This window comes from Pelophylax lessonae, assembly GCF_965119305.1.
Source record: "Pelophylax lessonae genome assembly, chromosome: 3".
Taxonomy (NCBI): domain Eukaryota; kingdom Metazoa; phylum Chordata; class Amphibia; order Anura; family Ranidae; genus Pelophylax; species Pelophylax lessonae.
The window spans coordinates 355,966,234-355,986,269 of NC_138770.1; the positions used below are offsets into that span (position 1 = coordinate 355,966,234).

At 40.0% G+C, this 20,036-nt stretch overlaps 1 protein-coding gene across 1 annotated transcript in view; it reads left to right on the forward strand.

The window, feature by feature from the left end:
- The window catches only part of LOC309549672 (dynein axonemal heavy chain 5-like), a 303,485-nt gene that overhangs the window by 204,685 nt on the left and 78,764 nt on the right, over positions 1-20,036 (forward strand). The window contains exons 66-69 of the mRNA XM_082250083.1: positions 1,120-1,224; positions 1,315-1,481; positions 7,739-7,925; positions 14,949-15,056. Of these exons, the coding sequence (XP_082106209.1) occupies positions 1,120-1,224; positions 1,315-1,481; positions 7,739-7,925; positions 14,949-15,056 (567 nt within the window). The remainder of the gene's footprint in view (positions 1-1,119; positions 1,225-1,314; positions 1,482-7,738; positions 7,926-14,948; positions 15,057-20,036) is intronic.

Below are 20,036 nucleotides of genomic sequence, written 5' to 3' on the forward strand. Positions count from 1 at the left end.
ATTTTCACAGTATGTACTGTATATACAGCAGGTGATGTCTTCAGCTGTCTGCTTACCAAACAAACTTAAAGCACTAAAAACTCTAAGCCTCAGGAATGGGTCCAAATTAGTGGAACCTCAAGGGTCAGAGGAGGAAGATACTGCTTGCTGTTTCTGGATTGAAATAATTGAATTCACTTTCCTCGAAAAAAAAAGCAAAATATCCTTTCAAAGCTAAAATCCAGACCAATATAAAAATACATTTAAAGTACATTTAAAGACAAAACTATGATATTCTCCCTCACTGAAGTCCTTAGGACACATCAGAAAGTGACAGGAAATCTCTCTGTTACCAGAACAGGTGTCGCTCCCCACACTTAATCACCCATCCTTTCTGGAGGCAGCTAAGCAAGAATTGGAAAATTCTAAAGGGAAAGAACATGAGGCACTGCATCATCATCATTTAATGGTGATACATTACCTCATGTCCTTTCCTTTAGTCCTGAAACAGCAAACAGTATTACTGATTGAGACCGATTCCAAAAGCTTGGAGTTTTCAGAATTAGCTGATATTGTTTTTAGTAAGCAGACAGCTGATGACATCACCTGCTATGTTCAGATAGTGGATTTTTGGAGGTGGTGCATTCCCCTTATCCTTGACTGAAGCTGACAAATGCAAAGACTTATGTGCTGCCTGAGTGGGTTTCACTTAAGAAGATCTTTTTGAGGATTGAAGATGTTTTACATTTTGATTAAAGTTTAAGTATAGCCCTCCACTGTAGCTTAGCTAGCATTTGTTGTGATAATGTCTTCCCCATAGTAAATCTTTACCAATTAATGATATACATTTGCATCAGATTTGGCTCCTGGCATTTTGCCTGACTGCCAAGCGGTAAGACAGGCACTGGTTTGGGGAAGAGATTTGGGAAAACACAATTATCAATTCCACTCCTATTCAGCAATGTTCACTACATTATCTGTAAACATAAAGATGCCGGATGAGAAAAAATGTGTGTTGGTCTCTGCATTTTTCTAGATCATGAAGGCTTTCACACGGTGGCCAGAGACATTCCCCTGCTGAGCTTTCTTTATCGTGTTCAATCCCGTTTATATTTAATTATAGATTCTTTTTTTGGTCAGTATTTTCCAGACATTGCAGAATCGTCACTCCAAAGAACTTTTACAACATTTCCTCTAGAAATTAAGTTTTCTCATCAGACTAGCACAGAGAAAAAAGGTCTAAAGGTAATAAATACACAATAATTTATTATTATTGTTGTATTCAAGTTACTATACCTTCATTATTAGATGCTTTTCAATCTTCTTTTGGTTTAGGTCTTGCTACAGTCTGTTACCAAACTAGATGATGTGCTCAGTTTTCTGCAGACCACTGTACAACATTACAATGAGGAGCTTGGGCACCAAAAACTCCACCTTGAATTATCACAGAATGCTGTATTGCAGATCATTCGTATACACAGAGTACTGTCTTCTGAAAAGGGGTGAGTTGTATTGTACTAAACCAGATCATAACATTTTATAGGTACACCAATAAGCATAGAAGAGTATTGTAAAAGAGTGGAGGCATTGACTACGTATGTACTTTTCTCTTTTGTTCATTGACGGACACAGCGCTCCTTAAAAGACAGGACTTGACCGAAGGTTGAACAAGCCTACCATGATCCCAGTAGAGGAATCCAAGGCCTTTAAGGACCTGGCTGACAGGAAAGCGAAGGCTGGGGTACGCAGCATGTTTTGTATGGCTGGTTTGATATTGCGGCCAGTCTTTGCCTCAGCCCTGGTCTCAGACCGTAACTGCATGAACCAAGCTTTTGCGCCAGGGCCTGGAGGGGTGAGCAGGTTCCCGCTGCTTATGTTGATTAAGCAGACCAGTCGGTCCATGGGCTGCAGTTTAATCGTGATGCAGCTTTGGATACAGCTTCTGTGCTGTCCAAACTTTCTGTATCAGCGGTGGTGCTGTGGCTTAAAAACAGACCAAGCCTCTAAGATCACGGGGGGAAGAGTACCTTCCTGCCATCTTCTAGGAAAGGAAAGGAGCCTTGTCGCAGATGGGGGCCCTCGTTCTCAGCACATAGAAATTTTTTTTGCGCTTCTGGGACAGAGAATAAGGGAAATAGATCTTTCAAATCTTCCCTGGGAGGTTCCAAGCATCCATGGTCTGGTAAGCTTAGAGCTAGCGTCTCCGGAACCGCAGACAAGGCCCCTTCAGCATGAAGATCTGCCCTCCCCCATTGTTGTGGGGGAGGACATCTTAACTATTTTCTGGCCTTGTGGACCACCTTCATGAGCATCAAGGGGATCCATTAAATTATTATTTTGGTGGTACCCAGAAAGGGGGACAAAGCTTGTCGTTTTCAGGTTTTTTAGGTCCTGAGTCTCCTTGTGTGGATTTAATTCCTGCAAAGGTTCAGGTGATGCCTGAACTATCTAAGGTCCCCCCTATCCCTGTCCAGGGAATTGATTTACCGAGGTTTGATTCTAATTCTGACCAGGGTGGTCCTTCCTCTGGACAAGCTTCAGGAACCACGGGCCGTTATTCACCGGCTGCTGTCACACAGATAGTTATCTCTCTCATTTTGCATATAGGCTCTGAGTCTGGTGGTATCCACCTTCAAGACAGTTCTGTTTTCACAGTCCTACATGCAGCTCCTTTAGCAGGTTCGGCTCCACAGGAGGATACCGAGGTTTGTGGCGCGATCACGGTTTTCTCTGGCAGAGCCACTGTAAGGCCAGTTTTATCCTCAGCTCAGGCTTCTTCTGCAATTCCTGCGAGGAATCAAGGGCGAGGATCTTCCAATCAGTCTGGTGGCCATAAACCTCCCTTGGGGACTTCCTCTCAGAAAAGACCAGTTGCCCCAAGGGCTGATCTACCATCCTGCTTTACAGTCGCTGGTTTTAATGGCTTAGCTATTGAAAGCCAGGTACTGACGGATAGAGGTCTGTCCGGATCAGTGATCCCTACTTTGGTGAAGGCGGGGGAAGTCCTCTTCCAGCAAGATATACCATCGTACATGGAAAGCGTACATTTCTTGGTGTGAGTCGATTGGCGTTCATCCTCGATCTTTTTCTGTGACTCGGATATTAACCTTTCTTTAACAGGGCGTTGATCAGAAGTTGGCCTTGAGTACCATCAAGGGCCAGGTGTCGGCCCTAGCAATCTTCTTTCAGTGACCCCAAACCACGCACTCTTTAGTCCCTACCTTCATTCAGGGGGTTCGACTTGCTGCTCCACCTGTACGGTCTCTTTTGCCGCCATGGGATTTAAATTTAGTACTTTTGGTTTTACAGAAACCTCCAGGCAGCTACTGAGTCTTTTCAGAGGTCAGACTCGCTTTTTGTGGTTATGGACAGACCAAGACAAGGGCTGGCCGTTTCTTTGGCTACCATCTCCAGATGGATCAGACAGACAGTGACTCAGGCCTATTCCATTAAAGGTCAGGTTCCACCTTTCCCTTTCACGGTGCATTCTACTCAGGCGCTGAGTGCTTCTTGGGCCTTCCATCATCAGGCATCAGTATCACAAGTTTGCAACGAGACCACTTAGTCGTCGGTGCATACTTTCACAAAATTCTATAAAGTAGATATTTTGGCATCTGCAGATGCTTCTTTTGGCCGCAAAGGTTTGGAGGCTGCTGTTTAAGAGGGGCTGTTCCCTCTTAAGGGGTGTTTTTCGGAAAACCTGTATTTTTCAGACTCCTGTGAACTACCCGGTTAAGGTTTCTGTGTCCTGGTTAAGGGCTCTTATGTTTAGCCTTGGGCTATTTTCCCCTCATTTTCCTTTTGGCACTGCTGTTGGACATCCAAGTAGTTATAATTTATGGAGCATTGGATGTCACACATGCGTTTATTGTGTGTGTTTGAGGTAAGCGACCACTGCACACTCTAAGATCACCGAGATTTGTATCTCTATTTTTTCCTTCTATCATGTTGTTGGATACTTTTTATGAAGATTGATTTCTTGCACATAGGAGTGCACATCTCATTTGCACATAAATTATTGAATATTTATTGGGACAATTTGTTTTTTATATTTATGGATTTTTCTTGGACATTTTTATAATTGTTTTTTTGCACATAAGAGTGCACATATCGTATTTGCACAGATTGCATCAATTGGGATAATTTGCTACATTGATGAATTTATCCTTGGACATTCTTCTATTTATAATTGACAAATTAGTATAGTTTTTTTCTTGGATTGAGTATAGACTCATCAGTGAGATTTTGTTTTCAGCACATTTTTTATTTATTCCACTGTTTATCATAATTATATTCACAATTCGATATTATTGAGAGGATACATCTACTCATTTACTCATTTACACCACAGATTTTGTCCATCTACACTTCCTTCATCCATCTGCATTTTATTCATCCATCTGCACTTATTTTTACACCATTGGAATTTCAGTTTTTTCAATATCAAATATAAAAAGAAATATTCATTCTTTTATTCATTCACATCACAGACTTTGTCCATCTGCACTTTATTCATCCATCTGCACCTTATTTATCCATCTGCACTTATTGTTCTACATCATTGGAATTTTAGTCTTTTTTAATTTTTAATATAAGAAGATATATAGACTTATACATATAAGATATATACATTTTTTACCACACGGATTCATCCATCGGCACTTCATCTATCCATCTGCACTTGTTTGAATATTATTGAAATTTGAGTATTGTTTTGCAGATTATCACATAAGAAGATATATATATATATATATATATATATATATATATATTTCTCACACAAGATTTATCCTACCATATTGATTTTATATCGTTTTTTATTGTAATTTATTGGAAGATTAGGAATTAGCGCCGATTTTTCTGGGTTTTTATAATTTATGGAGCGCTGTGTCCGTCGATGAACGAAAGAGAAAATTGGATTTTTGTACCTTCTAATACTGCTTGCTACTAAACTGATTACCTAGAGCAGAGAGGAGGTTATATACCAAGCTGAGGACAGCCCATGGGCATAGCCAGGGGTTTGTTGTTCTGCCTAGTCCTACTCCTGGAGGAGGCAATATAACCCAGTAGTTATGATTTATGGAGCGCTGTCTCTGTCAATTAACTCAGATAAATGGATTTTACGTTAAGTACAAAAATCCCAATTTTTTATGTATGGTTTTAAAAGTCAGACACTAATCTAGCTGCCTGTGAAGTTTCTAATTTATCTAGGTCATGGTAAACTTAGCAGTAGCTAGTTACCGTCAACCGAACATGTTTTTCAATCTCAAAGACGCTTCGCTACCAACCAAATCATTCAAGTAGCTTCTGTAGTTCTAATGATTGTCAGGAATGTAGCACTCTCTAGTGTACAGTCTAGTTAGAAAAATGTAGCTGACTCACAGTAGCTAATGTGAGTCTGATTAATTGATGTGGCTTTAGCTTAAGGTCAGGCTGGAAATCAGGTCTCTATCACCTCCCCCTGGCTCTGGAGATCCATGGAAACTTCTAGAAGCTAGTGGGCGGAGGTACAGAGGCAAGGATCTGAATATTTATGGAAGTTTAACCAATCCCCAAGCAGGAGGCCTGGCAGGGTGGTAAGATAGGCCCATAAATATTAAAGAGTCTGGCCAGCAGGGGTGGTTGTTGTAGGGTGAAAGATGGTGTGCTGAGGATCATGAGGCCTGGGAGGGAACCCAGGGGCTGTGGGGCTCTGCCTCCATGTTGGAGCTTAGGAAGCAGAAGAAAAGGACTTTCACCACCCTTCAGTCTCATTCAGGAGAAACCCTGTCATGCATGGGCAGACCTGTACAGAAGGAGACCTGAACAGCAGTCTTAAACAAGGCAGCAGGATTCAAGGGACAGTGTGAGTACCTCTACCTTTCATCACAGGGCCAATTAGGGGTTGTAGGCCAATAGGCTGCAAGATGCAATATTTGGCAAGCTTTTAACAGTGTAACAGCTATGCTAAATTTCTTGCTCTGGGACACTTTTTAAGGCAGCCAGGTGGGCTGGTATTTTCTGAAAATGTTGTGACCTTGTGAGTTTCACCAATGGGACATAGAGTTCCTGCAAGTTTGGGACTCTGTTAGTTTCATCAAGGGGACATAGAGCTCCTGAAAGAGGAACCTTGGTACTGGTCCATTAGAGACTAATATCATTTTGGAGGGAGTACAGTCCAGGATCCATTTTTGCCTACATAGAGAAGGAAGTTTGCCCTTAAGTTGTTCTACCAAGTTCACATTGGGCCTTCCATAATCCCTCATCTCTATCCAAGTTGATTTCCCTAAATAAAACAACAAAAACAAGCCCATGTACTGGTTACTGTCTCTGTGTGGAAGTTGGAAAAATGCGTGTTGCCTGGTTTTGCAGGAATCGGGGTACCCAAAATCCAGCAGCCCTCTAAGGGTTAGCACTACAGGAACATACCCAGGACTTACCCGTGCATCTTTAAATGCTGAGGTTTTGTTCCTGACAATCATTAGTGCTGAAGAAGCTACTGAGATGAGTAGGTAAACATGTCGACATTACAGTGCATGTCGAGTTAAATGTGACAAACTACTACTAGGGAGAATATTTCAATTAGATAATATAGGCAACACGTTGGAAAGGAAAAGTACTGCTTCAAATATTTTCTTGCCTATAACTGTATACTTTTCTTACTTGTATATATATATACATATATATATATATATATCTGTTTTAACTGTATTTTCCAGTCTTTAAAAAACAAAATTGAAACCTGGAAAAATACCCAAAATAACATACAGTAAATGTTTATTTGGAAAAATATGCAGCAAAAATAATACTAACATTCACCTGACATATATTATAGATGCTGCATACTGTATAAGCAATTTTAAATCCTTGGTAATAATGGCTAAGTCTAGTTTAACAGTGAAGATAGGACTTCCCTTACTATAGAGATGCCACTATGAAGATGGCATGTTCAGAGCATCCACACACTTCCTATATGCGATGCCTATGATTGGCTAATTATTTGAAACCAACAGAACCATACTCTATTCTAAATCAATTCCCGGACCCAGGAAAGTAATGTTGTTCTGTTAATGGTCCATTATTTAAATCAGCAGAAGTCGCAACAAGGTAAAAATAGTTTGCAAGTCTTAATTTGAACAGTTTTTTGCATAATAACTTTTTTCAGTTAACCTGATTCATTAAACTTTTAACTCTCTAGTGTGGTCTGGTCACAAGCAATTCTTTTTGTGTATGCAAAATAGATGTGAATTGGCATGCTAAGTGCACGCAGGCCTTTTGCTGCTGATTCATCAGTTATTTTCAGTTGTATAAGTGCAAATGGAGATTGCCTTGTTTCTTCTGCCGGAACACATGATATTTAGCTGCTGATGAACAAGAACGTAGTCTTCAATGGAAGTTTAAAAATAAATTAGGCTGGATTATTGTTAATTTTTTTCTTCCAGTTCTAGTTCACTATTAATTTGACATTAGAAAATCTTCCAAATAAAATGTAACTTTAAAAAAATGTAACCAAAAATTATTTATGTAATATTTGAAGTACTTCAAGCTGTCATATGTTGTTTTAGTAAACAAAATATGAAACTTTTTTAAATGGAAAATTATTTTTAAAATTGTTAAAGCTTTAAATAAAATTGGCCATCTGTGTTCTGACCTTTATTTTACCTTTAATTTATTATTATGTTCAATTTGGTAGATGATGGAGGATACCTCTGCATACAATGGCTCCTGACAACTGTCCTGTCCTAATATGACTTTTACTAATATATCTTTGTAATTGCAGTGGCAATGCACTTTTAGTGGGATGCATTGGGTCTCATCTATCAACATTAGTGAAGCTAGCCCTCTATGTTGCTGACATACCTCTACATGTAGTGGATACCTCCGGACACAATAACTTCATCGGTAGTCTGAAATCAGCCATCCAGATTTCCGCAGTTGAAGGAAAACCAACAGCTATTCTGTTAACTGTAAGTTTACCATGCACTTGAGCTTAACAGTAGAGTAGCGCACAACAAAAAACAAATGATTAAATATGCATTGATTTTTTTGGAGTTACTATACATTTAATGCTACTGCTCATTGCACTGGTCCATTACAGAGCAATTCTAAGCCATTCTAGTTCAAGTGAAACAGGTCAGTAATCTGTTTATTCTATCCAGCACATTGCAGCTGTACTAAAATCAGAATATTTAGTCAATATACTACCTTTATTTGAGTTTCAGTAACTCAAATAAGAACACGCACAGAACACAAAGACAACCTCACAGGGTCAGTAGGAGGGCAGTAAGTGTGTAAATCACAAAACCTGTGCTATGCCTTTTCTTAAATCTTTTTATATTATTTTCTGTACATGAAAGGAAGCTAGGAGCCTGTAGTATGAGTGTTCAAGCATTTAAGCAGGAGCAACACCAGATTACCAGCAAAGAGGTGTTGTGGACTGATGCAATACAGTCATGTCTGAGTGAATAATGTACCGAGCAAGTAGGCATTGTACCATCCATGCCTCCAAAGCCACAATTTTTCGCTTCTGGGTGTGTTGTTCCTTTAAATGATGAATCAAGAATGGAATCCTTTGAGAGTTTCAGACTAGCTAACTATACAGTTATAATGATCCCAGATACTTGTCCTTTGTTTCTATCCTGGACATAGAATGGGAAGATACTGACTTTTCCCTATTCATCTGAAACCATATTTGAAGATGTCTGAAAAATGCCAGTTTGCAATTTACCTTGATTACCCTAATTGCCATCCTTTTTGAAGTTGCTGTGACTCTCTGAGAGGAACAATTGACTGATTTGTGTCTAGAAATTAATGTGTTCTGTTGCCATAGTAATTATCAGTGCATGCTGTGGGCATTCATGGTTCCGATTACAGCATAGGTAAAAGGCCAACTAGGTTGTCTGCTGTTAGCTTATTAGTCACAAATACAGATCATGTTAAGCTGTGTGGATACAATACGTCATTGTTTAATCATTTTCTGAGCGGTTCTCTTTTTAATGTTTGTACAGCTAAGTGACTTATGGTAGACTCCTACCGAGAATATTTAGAGTTGAAAATGTTTTTTATTATTATTTTTAATATATATATATATATATATATATATTTATTTTATATTTTTATTATTATTAACAACATTCCAAATAAAAAGAGACATGTAAGAAGGACACACCCGTAATGAAGGAGAACATCAAGTTGGCTCAATGGCTATCGCCAATAGCATGGCTCATGGAAACCAATAGTATAGCATAGAAATTATGGATAGTGTCACTTTAGAGAAAACAGGTTGAGTTAAAAGAAACACCATGGTACAGTCCAACATGTATTCAGCAAATTAACCAAACATGAAAATTATAGCAGACAAAAATACGGCATGGACCTTTTTCTGATCCATCAGAATGGCAAGCAACCTGTTAATACGATAAATTTACTTTCTAGTCATGTTATACTCAGAGATAAATAGGAAAGAAGAAAAAAATTAAGAAATCAGAAAGGAGAAGGGAAAAAAGGAGGGGAGGAAAAGAGGGGAAAGAAGGGAGTGAGAGGAGGGTAAGAGCTGGGATGATACACTGAACTTAGTAGGATCCGTGGGTTCAGAAGGGGCACCAACAATAGTTATAAGGCTTAAAGAAGGCACCGATATGAGTGATCGGGGAGAGCAATATCTCAAACCTATACCACAGAAAACCTGGGGTGAAGGAAGAACTAGGGATGACCCTATTGGGGTCGAGAGCATAGCTGCAAGGGTGTCAGAGGAAGAGAAGCAGATCCAAATATACCACAAGACCTTGTACTTGTCAAAAGTATTATTATCAAGAGCCAACATCTCTTCCATGCGCATTATGTCTTTCCCTACCGAGAATATTTAAATGTTCTTGGAAGGCTGCCCATACAAAGGAATGTTGTTTTATCATTAGCAAATGATTTGTCCCTTGAAGTTTCACTTATTATGAAAGTATTATGTTACCTGTATTTTTAGGCAAAGAATAGTCTTAATATATGTTGGGATTTTCATTACACTCGTGTGGAATTTCACTACTAGAATGCTGGTGATTCCTTAGGTTTCTTTGGGACAGCACAAGCAGTCTTTGCCTTAGCACTCCTAACAAATCTGTAGCAGTTAAATGTGTAGTTGAATGTCTACAATTATTGATAATCAGACCTAAAGCAAACCTTATTCATGTAGCCCTAGGTATTTATATGTCTCTAGTACAGTGGGAACTACATTTCCCATGATTGCTCATGCACTTTGCAGTGTAGTTGAGCATCATGGGAAATATAGTTCCAAAACATCTGGGGTGCCAAGGTTCGCCATCACTGCTCCAGTATATGCTCTATGTTGGTTGGCACTTAACTCTACCATAACCCACCATGACTATCTCACAGCTTTACTGTACTATTATCAAATGTTTTTTAAATATAATTTAAAGCCCAATTAAATTCTCTTATTACCGAAGCCTGACTGTAATGTAGTCAGGTTTTATAGCCAATAATAAATATTTTTTTTTTTTTTTTTTACTATAGCAAATGTTTAAAAATCATGTGCTAGCACATAGGAATGTGGCACTGAGGCTCTCACATATCCAGCTCTCCTGCAGCCTGAAATACCCCTTTAAGCTCTGCTGTAGGCAAAATTTTCACTCCCTGAGAAGTGGCTGTTAAGTAGGCAGCACTTAGATTATAAAAAATAGAAAATGACGCACCTGTATTGCTTTATATACAGAATACCTGCCAGAAACTGTGATGCTCTTGCCTGGGTAAGATATAGGCATAAAATTTCATAATGCTTAACTTGTGGAAGCCTATAGGGAAGTAATCATATAGAAAAATAAGCATCATAACACTAATAACCCATTGACCAGAGAGCACAAGAGTGTCATAGGAAGCGTCAAACCTGGAAAATAATTTATTGGTGTCATCTACCTGGCTATGCTTTTTTACAGGGTTTTGTGAATCACAAGACTGGCATAGCCACCAACTGTTCCTCATTTGAAACAAATCCCTCTGTCCCTCTTTCCCCATATACTGTCCCTTATTTTCATCTGATTAGGTGTTTATTTAAAAAAGTACTATTTAACTTTCAAAAAAATTATAATTCACTAAACCTTTCATCCAACCTCTGAATTATTGCAGTGTTTTTTTTCAAAAGCCAGAATAAAGGAATTGTAATGAAGAAAAAAATTTTTTAACCAATTTCTTTTGCGCATTTGTTCTTTTGGGTCCATGTAACTAGGGGCATGGCAGGTTCTTTGTCTACATGCATTGTGCTAAAAGGTGTCCTTCTTTTTTCCCAAAAAGTTTTGGGGTATGGATTTATTGCACTTTTACCTGTTTGAAGATATATTAGAACAGGCCGCAAAATTTCAAGTCCTGAGCAACTACTGTTAGCCAGGCCTTAAGAATTACTCGCCACCAGTTGCCCCACCCAAACCCTACCCTGCCCCACCCCTAATAAGAGATGGTCGGAGACTGCGAACATGGCACAAGAGTCGGTTAGAGACTACAGATATGGCACAAGTGATGATCAGAGACTGCAGACATGGCACAAGAGTCGGTCAGAGACTGCAGACATGGCACAAGAGATGATCAGAGACTACAGACATGACACAATATGACTGTGAACATGGCACAAGAGATAGTCATAGACTGTAGACATGGCACAGAGAATGTCAGAGACTGCAGACATGACCCAAGAGATGACTGTGAACATGGCACAAGAGATGGTCAGAGACTGCAGACATGGCACAAGAGTCAGTCAGAGACTGCAGACATGGCACAAGAGATGATCAGAGACTGCAGACATGACACAAGAGATGACTGTGCACAAGAGATGGTCAGAGACTGCAGACATGTCACAAGTGATGGTCAGCGACTGTGGACATGTCACAAGAAATGTCAGAGACTGCAGACATGGCACTAGAGATGGTCAGAGACTGCAGTCATGGCACTAGAGATGGTCAGAGACTGCAGACATGGCAAAAGAGATGGTCAGAGACTGCAGACATGGCCCAAAGATGGGCGGACATGGCACAAGAGATGATCAGAGACTGTGGACATGGCACTAGAGATGGTCAGACTTCGGACATGGCACAAGAGATAGTCAGAGACTGCAGACATGGCACTAGAGATGGTCAGAGACTGCAGACATGGCACAAGAGATGGGCGGACATGACATAGCACAAGAGATGATCAGAGACTGCGGACATGGCACTAGAGATGGTCAGACTTTGTACATGGCACAAGAGATGGTCAGAGACTGTGGACATGTAACAAGAGAAGGTCAGCGACTGCGGACATGTCACAAGAGATGTCAGAGACTGCGGACATGGCACAAGAGATGGTCAGAGACTGCAGACATGGCACAAGAGGTAGTCAGAGACTGAGGACATGGCACAAGAGACAGTCAGAGACTGGTTTAGCAGATCTCACCCTGTTTACTCACTGTGTCTGTGTTGTGTCCCTCTTCTCAGCGTGGTGGTGTGTGTCGCCCCCTCCCCCCCCCCCCCCCCCCCTGGCCAGGCCCAGCCGAATCCAGCTGGACGGCATGCGCAGTTCCATAGCCATCCCAAGGCCTGTTTTTTTTATTGGTAGGCCACTGTCTGTAACGGTGACCAGGGCTGTGCTGGTGCCGGCCCTGCTTGCCCTCAGGTTATTTCCCCTGCCAAATGCGAGCAGGCGAGTGAAAATTTTGAGGGCAGTATTAGAACATTTAAGTGGCTGTGTAAGTACATAAACTAAACAAAGTTACATACTGTATTTTAAGTAAAGAAAAACTGAAGCAGAGACCTATAAATATAACTGAACATTACGAGACCTATAAATATAAAATGCTTAACGTTTTTTATAAATTGCAAAACATCCGGCAGCAATGTTGCAGTGGAGTTTTTGTAGTTGGCCCATTTTTGATCCTGGGGACCACATATTTTTTTGCACTGCTTGCATTTTATTCATTTGAATTTAATCTGTATCATGGAGAGAGAATTATATCTTGTTAAGTGACAAAAACGCCCATGAAATATTTATTATTCTTTTTAACTGATAGAAATATATCTGGTGCTCTCAGCATAAATATTTTCCTGAGTATACCGTTGTCACACTTATGATTATTTCTCATCTACTGGGTTGGTGATTCTCCCGTGCCCTTATGTCTACCTGCAAGACTCTCTATACGTGATGCTTCTAGTGCAGCCATGATCTGATTTATTTATGGGTCTCGTGTTGTGCCAATAAAGTCTGCATGTTTTTTTCGTGACAAAGAATAAGTATATTAATATTCTCTGCTTCCGTTTTTCCCTAATTGACAATTTAGGCCCCTTTCACACATGCGGACCGTTCAGATCCACCTGTTATTTTTTCAGGTGGATCTGAACGGATGCCCCATGCATCTCTTTGGGGCATCGGATGTCAGCGGAGACATGTCCGCTGAAATCCGATCCGATCCGGTCCGTCAAATCTGGACGGATGGAAACCCTATTTTCCATCCGTCCAGCGGATTGGATGAGAACGGACAGGCGGTCCGTTCTCATCTGATTACCCCATAGAGAACAGCGGGGACTTGACAGCTCTGTCTCCGCACACAGCGTGGAGACAGAGCTGCTATCCGCCTGCTCAGCGGGGGATCAGTGGAACCATCTCCCACTGAGAAAAACAGAGTCCGCCGACGGGCTCCTATGTGTGAAAGGGGCCTAAATGTGGCACTGCGGAAGCCTTTAGTCCCCGTTCACACTGGGGCGACCTGTCAGGCGACCTGTTTGCCGTAGGTCGCTCGCCATAGAGAAGCTATGGACCGGTTCTAATAGGAACGACACAAGTCGCTCCGACTTAGAAAAAGAGTCCGTGCCGGCCGCTCCGAGGTCGCGGTGCGAGCAGCGCGCCGCGACCTATGAGGTCGCCCCGGCAAGTCCGATCGCCCCAGTGTGAACGGGGCCTTACTGGCATACTGTGTTATGGCATACTGTGTTATAAATAAGTTTTGTTTTAAAAAAACAAAAACAAAACTGTTCTCAGAGCTTTTCAACTTGCATGCCATTGGTGCATGGTGCCTTATTTGGCCATTAAGAGTATATAATTTTTTCAGTAAAGAATTCTTACTTTAAATGGTAAAAGGCTAAGAATATAAAGTTAACTTTTACAGATATGTCAATTTAGCCATTTGTGTATTACTTATAGTCTAAACATAAAGTACATTTATAAAAGGCTAGTACATTATTGGCTACTTCAAGCTACTGGGTTGATTTATTAAAAGCAAATAGGCATTAATGTTAACATTGCAAGGGCATTTTCCCTTAGCTTAGTGAATGTGGTGAAAATTCACTTTGCAAGGGATACACAATAATATGTAAGGAAAATAAAAACACAGTATATTGGCTTACACATGATTGGATGATGAAAGTCAGCAGAGCATCATCTCTTACTCTGAACTAAGGCAAATTCCCTTCCAAAGTGAAACATCCCTTGCAAAATAACATTACCCTTGCAAAGTGGACAGACTATTTGCATTTAGTAACTCAACTTTAACTGTCTAAGCCAATGTAGGTTTATTTTAATAGTAACGTGCTGCTGCAATTTCTAACTTGTGCAGCAGAGGGCAATACAAGTATGTCTTAAAATACTGTACAGTCATATATTAAGCAAAATGTATTCCAATTCCAAAAATACTTCCCCATCCCAGAAGAAATCAGGAGATCTAGAAAGATCCATTAAGATTTATTTTTGTTGTAAGTTACTGTTTTGTGCTGTCAACGATTAGAAGGTATTTGTATAAATAAATATATATTTTTTTATATTTTCTCATACTTTATGAGGTCCTTTATGAAGTCCTTTAATCTAGTAGTTAGGGTTGTTTTGTAGATTCTTTTTGTATTAGTGTGTTGTAGCACATCATATGATAAACTTTTTTTAGGGTTAAAAAAGTAACATTTTTTATACATCATAATTGCTTTCTAAGATGCTAGTTCTCACAGTAATACAGTGCTGTTTTTAATACCTGACAGGCGGATGAGCTTGTGGCTGACAGTTGTCTAGATGTCATTAACAGCCTGTTGATCTGTGGAGAGTATAATTCCTTATTCACCACTGAAGAAATGAATGATCTACTGCAGGTAGGTGTTTGAAAAACTGCTACTTACTGATCCATCCTTACACCACTTTTTTCTAATTTCCTGCTTGTGTGATTGGCTTACTGATTTTCCTAGAAGTCTACACTAAGATACAAGTCAGATTTCAGGCATCTCCTGCAACGAAAATGTAATTTTTAGTGAGATACTCCCGATAGGAAATATCGTCTAAAGGGATGCAGACCCTGTACATTTCCTCATTAGAACCCTGCAGGTGCAGCGGCTGGTTGATAATTATGAAACCACTCCCATTCCATTCATTTTGCACATGGACACATTCAAATACACAAATATTTCTTCAGAATAACAAAAGGTAGGAATCTGCAACAAAGTAAGTTGAAATCCTTGCAATGTACATAGATAGCCCAGAGGAGAAAGTTTTTTTCTCAACAAAAGTGGAGTTACTCTTTAAAATGAAAAAAATACTTTCTCTACACAACAGCTCACTTCACTGTATTGAAAGCTATATTTCTTGCATGTTGGTTTTCATAGAGATCTTTACTTTTGGGTAATGGCATAGAGCTAATAGAGTAGAGACCCCCTTTACTTTCCCCCCTTGCAACCCTAACAATTAATGTAACATTACCCACCTTAACCCCACCACTAGAAAATGTAGCCTCTGTTTGCATAGTCGCCTCCTGCGTCAAGTTTTTTTCAAGTTTTTTTTTTATGCAAAAAAAAGTTTCCTGCGTCATAAGATACTGGTCCCTATGTCCTGAAAATCCTGCTTTGTTTTATCATGACCGCTGGGAAACATAAAGATTAACAACCCATATCTAAGATAACTTTGTCCAGTACTGATGTAGAAGCTATTTAAGTTCAATAGGGCAAGGCCACACCTTTTTTGAAGTAGTGCAGTTTAACATATGGCCAACCATTACGGCAAATATAACATTGGCCAGTCAAAAAAAAAAAAAAACATCATACAGAGAGCAATCTTGAACAATAACCCGAACAATAGCTTAAAAGCATGTCCTTACCCTGAGTAGTAGGCAGGCATTTGACTACAACACAAACTACTTGAGGGCATAAACTGTGGACAACACAACAAAAGCTGGCATGCTAAAAGATTAATAAAGCCATGATAATTACTACCCTTGGAGAGGGGGACTTGTCAGATGGCAAAAGTCCTCATTCTCAGTGCCCGTACCATTCATCGGAAACCCAAGCCCACTCTCTCACGCAACAGCCCCATCGGGCCTCATTTAATCATGAACAACATATAAATGTATAGAAGCTGCACAGTCATTTAAAATCCTATGCATCCAGCGGTCTAAACTTGAAGGGGCCATCATTCCCAATGAAAAAAATAAATAAAACTATAGAAAACAAATTACTTTTCTCCAAGCTTTACATACAGTGGTGATCGAAAGTTTGTGCACCCCAGGTAAAAATTTGTATTAATGTGCATAAAGAAGCCAAGGAAAGATGAAAAAATCTCCAAAAGGCATCAAATTACAGATTAGACATTGTTATAATATGTCAACAAAAGTTAGATTTTATTTCCATCATTTACACTTTCAAAATAACAGAAAACAAAAAAATGGCGTCTGCAAAAGTTTGGGCACCCTGCAGAGTTAATATCTTGTACTGCCCCTTTGGCATGTATCACAGCTTGTAAACGCTTGTTGTAGCCAGCCAAGAGTCTTTCAATTTTTGTTTGAGGTATCTGCCAATTCTTCCTTACAAAAGTCTTCCAGTTTTTTGAGATTTCTGGGCTGTCTGTCACGCACTGCTCTTTTAAGGTCTATCCATAGATTTTCAATTATGTTGAGGTCAGGAGATTGTGAAGGCCATGGCAAAACCTTCAGTTTACGCCTCTTGATGTAATCCCCCGTGGATTTCGAGGTGTGTTTAGGATCATTCTCCATTTGTAGAAGCCATCCTCTCTTTAACTTCTCACAGATGGCATCAAGTTGCCATCCAAAATTTGCTGAAATTTTATTGAATCCATTTTTCCTTCTACTCGTGAGATGTTCCCTGTGCCACTGGCTGCAATACAACCCCAAAGCATGATTGATCCACCCCCATGCTTAACAGTTGGACAGAGGTTCTTTTCATTAAATTCTGTGCCCCTTCTTCTCCAAACGTACCTTTGCTCGTTCCGGCCAAAAAGTTAAATTTTAACCTCATCGGTCCACAGAACTTGTTTCCAAAATGCATCAGGCTTGTCTATATGTTCATTTGCAAAGTTCAAACGCTGATTTTTGTGGTGAGGATGTAGAAGAGGTTTTCTTCTAATGACTCTTCCATTAAGACCATATTTGTACAAGTATCTCTTTATAGTGGAATAGTATACCACAACTCCAGTGTCTGCCAGATCTTTCTGGAGGGTTCGTGCAGTCAAACGTGGGTTTTGAATTGTTTTTCTCACAATCCTGCGAGCTGTTCTGTCTGATATTTTTCTTGGTCTTCCAGATCTTGCTTTAACTTTCACTGTTCCTGATGACTGCCATTTCTTAATTACATTCCGAACAGAGGATATTGACATCTGAAAACACTTTGCTATCTTCTTATAGCCTTCTAGCGTTAACTATTTTCAGTTTCAGGTTTCTAGACAACTGCTTAGAAGATCCCATGGTGCTGATTGTTGGGGCAAGGTCAGATGAGTCTGGGCGTTTAAAACCTTTGAGATTGACATCACCTGGTCTTCCCAGATGATGATTGATAACAATCCATTACACTGGCAGGTCTCAGCCTTGCAAAGGGGGCAGTGCATGCTATAAATTCTGCAGGGTGCCCAAACTTTTGCAGACGCCATTTTTTTGTTTTCTGTAATCTTAAAAGTGTCAATGATGGAAATAAAATCTAACTTTTGTTGACATATTATAAGAATGTCTAATCTGTAATTTGATGCCTTTTGGAGATTTTTCCATCTTTCCTTGGCTTCTTTATGCACATTAATACACATTATTACCTGGGGTGATGCAATAGGATCAGTCCATACAATGCCCGTGTGATAAAGGGTGAAAAAGAGGGATCCTAGATGAAACAGTTGGTGCTCTCAGTGCACTAAAATCCACCACCTGCAGAATTGGCCTCTCACCTTCAAGACACTGGAATCAAGCATAAACTCCTTGTGCAGACTGCACAGACTGTATTCCCAAAACGAACTCCCTCTTAGGCAGATACACCAATCAGCAAGCACTCCAAATCAGTATACACTTCCTGGGTCCACTTATCCCTTATTGGCTCCGCTCATACACATATATGGAAATACAAATGGGCAGAACCATAGCGTAATACTGATAACTTTTAATTCAGAATGCATAAATAGACAGCCTCTTACTTGTGAATAGATGAAAAAACGGCATAAAAGTAACAAGTTTTCGGCGAGTCCTCCTCGGATCTCACCACTTTCCAGATGGCAGCGGGTGACGTCAATAGCTCCACCTTCCCCCCGTACGCGTGGCGTCTCCCAATGGGCGGAGACTTCTTCAGCGGTATTAGAGGATGTGCGGGACGTCACCCCTTATAACAGCCGAACCGCCCGCTGATTGGCCGGGCGATCCATAACTCTACATTGGTTGATCAAGTTGCCATGGCCACAGGGACGCTAGATTCCCCTGAACAGCGGAAGTAAGCGGAACGATGTGACAATAGGCAGCCTGGATCAGAGAAAGGCTTAAGAGATTAAACTAGTAACCTATGCACCTCATTCTGCTTTAAACCAGAACAGCAGCAGATCGGTGCTAGACTCATTACCAGAGAAGCCAATCATTAATAATATGAGCCCAAGCTAAATATATTAAAAAATCCTGGCCATGCATAATCTAAAACTTTTAAAAAATATTTTAAAAAATACCAACACAGACTATATCTGTGTATATTGACTCAATAAATATTAGGCATAGAACAAATATGATGAAAGGAATAGATCAGACCCCTTTCATCTCTGCTCCCATGCCTAATGTATAAATGGAGCTGAAATGCCCTCAACATAAAAAATTATCTTAAACAATCATCTTTAAAATCGGGGCTATAGACGTTCCGCTGTCATCTGGATTACAATATAAAAAAATGGTAAAACATCAAGTTTAATATATAATCAGATACAACCTAAATAATATAAAAGTATTGAAAATTCACAACCCCTCCTAACGATCGGAAATAAAACAGTTTAAGTCGAAATCGACATTCAACCCCCGGGGGACCCCTACTTTGGTTTCATAAATCCAAAAGGATTCCCGCTTGCTGAGCTGCCTTATGAAATTCCCTCCTCTCCAATGCTTATTTACCCTTTCTACTCCCCAAAATCTTAGGCATCGTGGGTCTTTGTTGTGACATTTTTTAAAATGTTGGGTAACATGATGAGGTGTTTTTCCCTTTTTAATACTCCTTACATGCTCCGCCACCCGGGTTTGTAAAGCCCTTGATGTCCTTCCTATGTACTGCAAACCGCAGTCACATTCTAGCATGTACACAACACCTGTGGTAGAGCATGTAATCAGGTCTTTTATCGTATATGTCTTTCCTGTGGCATTGGCTGTAAATTCCTTCCTTCGTTTGAGGTTGGATTTGGCCGTGCGGCATACCACACATTTTCCACAGGCATAAAATCCTGATAAAAAGGAAAATAATCTGTTGTTATTCTGCACCGGTGGATCTATTACCCCTGGGGCTAAAAGATTCCTAAGCGTAGGTGCTTTTTTATATACAAAGGAGGGTCTGGACGGCAGTGTTGTTCCTAAGATCTTATCTTGCTGTAAGATGGGCCAATGTTTATTGATTATCTTTTCAATCTTCTTGTACTGGATATTGTAATCCAGTATAATCCTTATACCATCTTCCTTGGTGTTTTGCTTTTTAGGAACGTTAGACAATAGGGAATCTCTCTCAATGGCCTGCACTGACTTCATATCCTTTTCAAGCTTCTCCATGCAATATCCCTTTTGAGCAAACCTCTCGGCTAATAATTTTGACTGTGAGTCATAATCAGCCGTAGAAGTGCAGTTACGCCTAAGG